Genomic DNA, 9,154 nt, shown 5'->3' with positions numbered 1-9,154 from the left:
TTTGGGTGAATTTTGCGGCGCTTTGGGTTCCTGATCCGGGGCCCGGGGGCCGGGGCGCCATTGGCCGCGCTCGTCACATGGTGGAAGAAACTTTACGGGGTGGCCGCGAGTAGGAGGAGGAGGAGGAGGAGGAGGAGGAGGAGGAGGAGGAGGAGGAGGAGGAGGAGGGCTTTATGGAGCAGAAAAACGACAAAGCGAGAAAAATTATTTTCCACTCCAGAAATTAATGATCATGAGCTCTTATTTGATGGACTCGGGCTACATCGATCCGAAATTCCCTCCATGCGAGGAATATTCGCAGAGTAATTACATCCCCGAGCACAGCCCCGAGTTCTACGGGCGCTTCCCGCAGCAGCACCCCGAGATCTTCGGGGGGCCCCGCGGAGGATTCCCCGAGCGCCCCTTCAGCTGCGGGGGGCTCCAGAGGGGAGGAGGAGGAGGAGGAGGAGGAGGAGGAGGAGGTGGAGGAGGAGGAGGAGGAGGAGGAGGAGGAGGAGGAGGAGGAGGAGGAGGAGGAGGAGGAGGAGGAGGGAGGCAGCACCTGGCGGAGAAGCCTCAGCTCTGCGAGCCCCCGGCTCCGGCTCCGTGCGGGAATCCCGAGCCCGGCTCGGCCAAAGCTCCCGTAGTTTATCCCTGGATGAAAAAAATCCACGTCAGCACCGGTAGGATTGGGAAAAAAACCGAAAATTTGGGAAAATTTGGGAAATTCCCCTTCTTTCCCCAAAAAAAGGGACCCAGGAAAAGTTTTTGTTGTCGCCTCCCCCGCGCCGGCCTCGCTCGGGTCCTGGCCGGGCAAAAAAATGAATTTTAATTCCGGCTCCTCTGTGCTCCTGCGTCATCCTCACCCCGGTAAAAGTACCTTGTTCTTCGCGGTTTACTGCTTCATCTTCATCATCTTCATCATCTTCATCATCCTCATCATCCTCATCATCATCCTCACCATCCTCATCATCCTCAGCATCCTCAGCATCATCCTCATCATCCTCATCATCATCCTCATCATCCTCACCCCGGTAAAAGGAACTTTGTTCTTCGCGGTTTACTGCTTCATCTTCATCATCCTCAGCATCCTCATCATCATCATCCTCACCATCATCCTCATCATCCTCACCATCCTCTCATCATCCTCACCCCGGTAAAAGGAACTTTGTTCTTCGTGGTTTACTGCTTCATCTTCATCATCTTCATCATCCTCATCATCTTCATCATCTTCATCATCCTCATCATCATCCTCAGCATCCTCACCATCATCCTCATCATCCTCAGCATCCTCACCCCGGTAAAAGGAACTTTGTTCTTCGTGGTTTACTGCTTCATCTTCATCATCTTCATCATCCTCATCATCCTCAGCATCATCCTCATCATCCTCATCATCATCCTCAGCATCCTCACCCCGGTAAAAGTACCTTGTTCTTCGTGGTTTACTGCTTCATCTTCATCATCCTCATCATCCTCATCATCCTCATCATCCTCAGCATCCTCACCATCATCCTCATCATCCTCATCATCATCCTCAGCATCCTCACCCCGGTAAAAGTACCTTGTTCTTCGTGGTTTACTGCTTCATCTTCATCATCTTCATCATCCTCTCACCATCCTCATCCTCATCCTCATCCTCATCATCCCCATCCCGGTAAAATTCACTCTGTGTTTGTGTCTTCCGTGGTTTACTGCTTCATCTTCATCATCCTCATCGTCCTCATCACCCTCACTCTGGTAAAATTAACTTTGTTTTTGTTTCTTCCATGATTTACTGAGCCACCCTCATCATCCTCATCATCCTCATCATCCTCATCATCCTCATCATCCTCATCACCCTCACTTGGGTAAAATTCACTTTGTTTTTGTGTCTTCCGTGGTTTACTGCTTCATCTTCATCATCCTCATCGTCCTCATCACCCTCACTTTGGTAAAATTAACTTTGTTTTTGTTTCTTCCATGATTTACTGAGCCACCCTCATCATCCTCATCATCCTCATCATCCTCACCATCCTCACTCTGGTAAAAAACTTTGTTTTTGTGTCTTCCGTGGTTTGCTGCTTCATCTTCATCATCTTCATCATCCTCTCATCATCCTCACTCTGGTAAAAATAACTTTGTTTTTGTGTTTTCCGTGGTTTACTGCTTCATCTTCATCGTCCTCATCATCCTCATCCTCATCATCCTCATCATCCTCATCATCCTCATCCTCATCATCCTCACTCTGCTAAAAGTAACTTTATTCTTGGTTCTTCCACGCCTGGTTTCCTGCATCATCTTCATCATCCTCACTCTGGTAAAATTCACTTTGTTTTTGTCTTTTCCGCGATTTACTGAGCCATCCTCATCATCCTCATCATCCTCATCAGCCTCCTCATCCTCATCATCCTCATCATCCTCATCATCATCCTCCTCATCCTCATCATCCTCATCATCCTCATCATCCTCGTCATCCTCACCGTTAAAATTTAACTTTATTCTCGCCTCCTCCGTGCCTGATTTCCTTCGCCATCCTCATCATCCTCATCATCCTCGCTCTGGTAAAAATTAACTTCACTTTCGCCGCTTCTGTGCCTGTTTTCCTCATCATCCTCACCCCAAAATTAACTTTATTTTCACTTTCCCATCCCCATTTTCCTCATCATCCTCACCCCAAAATTAACTTTATTTTCACTTTCTCATCCCCATTTTCCTCATCATCCTCACCCCAAATTAACTTTATTTTCACTTTCCCATCCCTGTTTTCCTCACCCCAAAATTAACTTTATTTTCACTTTCCCATTCCCTTTTTCCTCATCATCCTCACTCCAAAATTAACTTTATTTCCCCCTTTTCCATCCCTGTTTTCCTCACTCCAAAATTAACTTTATTCCCTTTTCCATCCCCATTTTCCTCACCATCCTCACCCCACTCTCCATTAAAAATTAACTTTATTTCCCCCTTTTCCATCTCTGTTTTCCTCACCATCCTCACTCCAAAATTAACTTTATTTTCACCTTTCCCATCCTTGTTTTCCTCACCCTCCTCACCCCACTCTCCATTAAAAATTAACTTTATTCCCCTTTCCCATCCCCATTTTCCTCACCTCAAAATTAACTTTATTTCCCCCTTTTCCATCCGTTTTCCTCACCCCACTCTCCATTAAAAATTAACTTTATTTTCACCTTTCCATCCCCATTTTCCTCACTCCATTCTCCATTAAAAATCAACTTTATTCCCCTTTCCCATCCCTGTTTTTCTCACCATCCTCACTCCAAAATTAACTTTATTTCCCCCTTTTCCATCCCTGTTTTCCTCACTCCAAAATTAACTTTATTCCCTTTTTCATCCCCATTTTCCTCATCATCCTCACTCCAAAATTAACTTTATTTCCCCCTTTCCCATCCCTGTTTTCCTCACCCCATTTTCCATTAAAAATTAACTTTATTTTCACCTTTCCATCCCCATTTTCCATTAAAAATTAACTTTATTCCCTTTTCCCATCCCCATTCCCCCACCTCCCCCTCTCCCTCTCCCCTCCCTCTCTCCCCTTCTCCCTCCTCATCCTCCGCTGCCTTTTCCCCTCCTGGATTTGGGATTTTTCCCGTCCTGGATTTGGGATTTTTCCCGTCCTGGATTTGGGATTTTTCCCCTCCTGGATTTGAGATTTTTCCCCTCCTGGGTTTGGGATTTTTCCCCTCCTGGATTTGGGATTTTTCCCATCCTGGATTTGGGATTTTTCCCCTCCTGGATCTGGGATTTTCCCCTCTTTTCCCTGGGATTTTTCCTGTCCTGGATTTGGGATTTTTCCCATCCTGGATTTGGGATTTTCCCCTCTTTTCCCTGGGCTTTTTCCCTCTTTTCCCTGGGCTTTTTCCCTCTTTTCCCTGGGCTTTTTCCCTCTTTTCCCTGGGATTTTTCCCTCTTTTCCCTGGGATTTTTCCCTCTTTTCCCTGGGCTTTTTCCCTCTTTTCCCTGGGCTTTTTCCCTCTTTTCCCTGGGCTTTTTCCCTCTTTTCCCTGGGATTTTCCCCTCTTTTCCCTGGGATTTTTCCCTCTTTTCCCTGGGCTTTTTCCCTCTTTTCCCTGGGCTTTTTCCCTCTTTTCCCTGGGATTTTCCCCTCTTTTCCCTGGGATTTTTCCCTCTTTTCCCTGGGCTTTTTCCCTCTTTTCCCTGGGCTTTTTCCCTCTTTTCCCTGGGATTTTTCCCTCTTTTCCCTGGGATTTTTCCCTCTTTTCCCTGGGCTTTTTCCCTCTTTTCCCTGGGCTTTTTCCCTCTTTTCCCTGGGATTTTTCCCTGGGATTTTTCCCTCTTTTCCCTGGGATTTTTCCCCTCTTTTCCCTGGGATTTTCCCCTCTTTTCCCTGGAATTCCGTCCGTTCGGGATCAGGAATCGCGCGGGGATTTCCGGCCGGGTGATTTCACCCCCCATCAGTTTTACAGCCGCAATAATTCACATTTTACACCGGGGATCCCCGCCCGGCCCCGGAGCCGCTCCCTTCATCTTCCTCAGCTTTTATTGGGAATTTTAATTCTTTTATTGTCGATTTCCGCCCCCGAGAGGCTCCGGGAGCGGGGGAAGGGTTTGGGCCTTAATTTGGGTTTTTTGGGGTTTTTTTTGGGGTGTTTGGGGTTGGTTTTCCTTTCCCTCTTTTATTTTTTAATTGGGTTAATTGAATTTTATTTCATTTTTACTGTGGTTTTTTGGGGGTGTTGAGGTTGTTTTTCCTTTCCCCTTTCCTTCCTTTATTTTTAATTGTTTTATTTAATTTTTTACTGTTTTCTTGGGGGGGTTTTGAGGCTGTTTTTCCTTTCCCCTCTCCCTCTTTTATTTTTTAATTGCTTTATTTAATTTTTATTGGTTTTTTTTGGGTGTTGAAGTTGTTTTTCCTTTCCCTTTCCCTCTTTTATTTTTTAATTGTTTTATTTCATTTTTTACTGTTTTTTTTGGGTGTTTTGAGGTTGTTTTTCCTTCTGTTTTCCCTCCTTTATTTTTTAATTGTTTTATTTAATTTTTTATTGTTTTTTGGGGGGGTTTTGAGGTTGTTTCTCCTTCCCCTCTCCCTCTTTTATTTTTTAATTGTTTTATTTAAATTTTTCTGGTTTTTTTGGGGGGTGTTGTGGTTGTTTCTCCTTCTGTTTTCCCTATTTTATTTTTTAATTGCTTTATTTAATTTTTTACGGGTTTTTTTTGCCTCCTGAGTTTGTTTTTCCTTCCCCTTTCCCTCCTCTATTTATTTATTTTTATTTAATTTTTACGGTTTTTTTTTTTTTTTGCCTGTTCTGGTTGATTTTACTTTCCTCTCTCCCTCTTTTATTTTTAAATTATTTTATTTAATTTTTTACGGGGTTTTTTTGGGGGGTTTTGAGGTTTTTTCTCCTTTCCCCTCTCCCTTCTCTATTTATTTATTTTTTAAGGTTTTTTTTCTTTCTCCTTCCCCTTTCCCTCCTCTATTTATTTTTTATTTAATTCAATTTTTTTCCTCGTTTTGTCCGTTAAATTTTCTTCTTTTTCCCCTTTAATTCCCTCCTTTATTTATATTTTTATATCATTTTATTTCTGCTTTATTTTGCCCTTTTTCTCTTCTCCTTCCCCTTTCCCTCCTTGATTTATTTTTTAATTTAATTTTTTCTGCTTTATTTTGTTCTTTGAGTTTCCTTTCCCTTCTCCTTTCCCTCATTTATTTTTAATTTTTTTTAATTTAATTTTTTCTGGTTTTTTTTTAATTTATTTTTTTCTGTTTTTTTAATTTATTTTTTTCTGGTTTTTTTTTTTGCTCCTTTGAGGTTTCTTCTCCTTCCCCCTTAATTTTAATTTTTAATGTATTTCCCCCATTTTTTTGTCCGTTTCTTTTCCTTCTCCTTCCCCTTTCCCTTCCTCTATATTTTTAATTTTTAATTTAATTTTTTCCGCTCTTTTTTTGTCCATTTTCTTCTCCTTCTCCTTTCCCTCCTTTATCTTTTTATCTTTTTATTTAATTTTTTTATAATTTGAGTTTTCTTCTCCATCTCCTTTCCTTTATTTATATAAATTTTTCTCGTGTGTGATTTTTTCCCTTTTTTTATTCCCTTCCTTTATTTTTTCCTCGGATTTTTCTGGCCTTGTTTCCCATTTATTTATATAAAATTTTTCTTTTCTCTTTTTGTATTTATTTCACTTTTTCTGCCTTTTTTCGCTTCCTCTTCTCATTCCCCGCTGAGTTTTTCTCTTTTCATTTCATTTGATTCTTCCCGGGGCTTTTTTTTCCCTTTATTTGATTTTCTCAGTGCGGATTTTTTCTCTTATTTCACTTTTTCCCTCCTTTTTTTCTCTCTTCATTTGATTCTTCCCCACATTTCCCAATTTTTCCCATTCTTTGGTGATTTTTTCCCTGTTAATTCCATTTTTTGGGGCCTTTTTTCCCTGCTTATTTATTTATTTTATTTCCCTGCTTTATTTATTTATCTGTTCATTTATTTATTTCTCCTGCTTGTTTTTTCCCTATTAATCCGATTTTATTTTCCAATTTTTTTTTGCTCTTAACCCGATTTTTTCCCGGTTTTTTTTATTTCTGTCATTTCCATTTTTCCTCATTTCTTTACCCTCTTTTCCCCTCTAAACCTCATTTATTTTTTGCTGTTTTTTTACCCTTTTAAACTCATTTTTCTGCTCTGTTTATTTTCCTCTTAACCTTCATTTTTTGCCGCTTTTTTTTTGCCTTACCCTCATTTTTTAATGTGATTTTTTTATTAACCCGACTCCTTTTCTCTCTGTTTCTTTTCCCTAAATTTAACTTTTTTGCCTTTTTTTTTTCCCTGCCAACCTCTTTATTTCGCTTTTTTTTATTTGTTAACCCGATTTTTTGGTGTGGTTTTATTTTTATTCCCTGTATTTTTTTTTCCTATTAATCTCATTTATTTTGCGGGGTTTTTTTATTTTAATTTGATTTTTCGAGTCCGTTTTTTAACTCTTTCTTCCCTCTCCCCTTTTTCCCCTTTTATTTTCCTTTTTTAATACAATTCCCCCCTTTTATTGCCTTTATTCCCCCTTAATTTCCCCTTTTATTTTCCCTTTTATTCCCCCCTTTTTCCCCTTTTTATTCCTATTTTTCTCACTTTTTAAATCTACATTTCCTCCCCTTTTCTTTGCCCTATCCCCCCCTTTTTCCCCTTTTTTTCCCTTTTTTCCTCCCTATTTTCCCCCTTTATTCCCCCTTTTATTTCCCTTTAATTCCCCCTTTTATTTTCATTTATCCCCAATTTTTTCCCCCTTTATTTCCCCTTTTTCCCCTCTTTCCTCCCCCTTTTCTCCCGACTTTTTCCCCCCTTTATTCCCCTTTTTCCACCCTTTATTCCCCCTTTTTCCCCCTTTTTTCCCCCTTTTTCCTCCCCTCTTTCCTCCCCCTTTTCCCTCGACTTTTTCTCCCTTTTTCCCCTTTTTTCCCTCTTTTTCCCCCCTTTATTTCCCCTTTATCCCCACTTTTCCCTCATCTGTTTCCCCTCCTTCCCCCCATTTTTTCCCCCGTTTTTCCTCCCTTTTCCCCCCTTTTCCCCCCTTTTTCCCCCTCCTCTTCCCCACCTTTTCTCCCCTTTTTCCCCCCTTTTTTCCCCCCTTTTCCCCCCATTCCCCCCATATTTTCCCTCCTTTTTCTCCCCTTTTTCCCCCTCCTCTTCCTCCCCTTTTTTCCCCTTTTCCCCCCTTTTTCTCCCCCTTTCCCCCCGATTCCCCCACTTTTCCCTTTCCTCTTTCCCTCCTTTTCCCCCCTTCCCCCCGTTTTTTCCCCCCTTTTCTCCCTTTTTCCCCCACTTTTTCTCCCTTTTTTCCCTCCCTATTCCCCCTCCTCTTCCCCCTCTATTTTCCCCTTTTTTCCCCTTTTTCTCCCCTTTTCCCCCACTTTTTTCACTTTATTTCCTCCCTATTCCCCCTTTCTTCTCCCCTTTTCTCCTTTTTTCCCCCCTATTCCCCCTCTTTCCCCCCCCATTTTCCCCCCCTATTCCCCCCCTTTTTCCCCCCACTTCCCCCCCTTTTTCCCCCCCATTTTCCCCCTTTTTCCCCCCATTTCCCCCCTATTTTCCCCCCCCTTTCCCCCCCCCTTTTTCTCCGTATTTTCCCCCCCTTTTCCCCCCCATTTTCCCCCTATTTTCCCCCCTTTCTCCCCCCACTTTCCCCCCCTTTTCCCCCTTTTTCCCCCCTTTTTCTCCCTATTTTCCCCCCTATTTCCCCCCCTTTTTCCCCCCATTTCCCCCCCTTTTTCCCCCCTTTTTCCCCCTTTTCCCCCCCATTTCCAGTGAACCCCAACTTCTCCGGGGGTGAGCCCAAGCGCTCCCGCACCGCCTACACGCGGCAGCAGGTGCTGGAGCTGGAGAAGGAATTCCACTACAACCGGTACCTGACCCGGCGGCGCCGCATCGAGATCGCGCACTCGCTGAGCCTGAGCGAGCGGCAAATCAAGATCTGGTTCCAGAACCGGCGCATGAAGTGGAAAAAGGATCACCGGCTCCCCAACACCAAGAGCCGCGGGACCCCCGCGCCCCCCGCGCCCCCCGCGCCCGCCGAGCCGCCCCCCGAGCCCGCGGAGCCGCCGCGGCCCGAGGACATCACCCGCTTGTGAGAGAGAGGGGAAAAGAGGGGAAAAGGGGAGGAAAAGGGGAGGAATTGCCGGGTTTGGATGGGATTCGAACGGGAATTGCCGGGTTCGGATGGGATTCGAACGGGAATTGCCGGGTTCGGATGGGGTTCGAACGGGAATTCCCGGGTTTGGATGGGGTTCGAACGGGAATTCCTGGGTTGTGATCCTGGGGGAGCGGGAATTGCCGGGTTCGGATGGGGTTCGAACGGGAATTCCCGGGTTGTGATCCTGGGGGAGCGGGAATTGCCGGGTTCTCATGGAATTCTAACGGGAATTGCCGGGCTCTGATCCTGGGGGGGACAAAATTCCCGGGTTCTGATCGGATTCGAAGGGAAATTCCTGTTCTCAGCCCGGGCTCTAACGGGAATTCCCGGGTTGTGATCCTGGGGGAGCGGGAATTCCCGGGTTCTCATGGAATTCTAACGGGAATTGCCGGGTTGTGATCCTGGGGGAGCGGGAATTGCCGGGTTGTGATCGGATTCTAACGGGAATTCCCGTTCTCAACCCGGGTTCTGATGGGAATTCCCTGGTTTTGATCCTGGGGGGGAGCGAAATTCCCGGGTTTTGATCATGGGGGGACAGAATTCC

At 44.2% G+C, this 9,154-nt stretch overlaps 1 protein-coding gene across 1 annotated transcript; it reads left to right on the top strand.

The window, feature by feature from the left end:
• The first annotated feature begins 226 nt into the window (after positions 1-226).
• HOXC4 (homeobox C4) lies at positions 227-8,548 on the top strand. Its single transcript, XM_058861140.1, has 3 exons — positions 227-410; positions 531-662; positions 8,226-8,548. Exons 1-3 carry the CDS (start codon positions 227-229, stop codon positions 8,546-8,548), a joined length of 639 nt encoding a protein of 212 aa, XP_058717123.1.
• Positions 8,549-9,154: the final 606 nt, after the last annotated feature.

Source organism: Poecile atricapillus, chromosome 35, assembly GCF_030490865.1.
Source record: "Poecile atricapillus isolate bPoeAtr1 chromosome 35, bPoeAtr1.hap1, whole genome shotgun sequence".
In the NCBI taxonomy this organism is placed as follows: Eukaryota; Metazoa; Chordata; class Aves; order Passeriformes; family Paridae; genus Poecile; species Poecile atricapillus.
The sequence above is the reverse complement of the archived record's forward strand: the minus strand, read 5'-3'. Positions and strand labels throughout refer to the sequence as shown.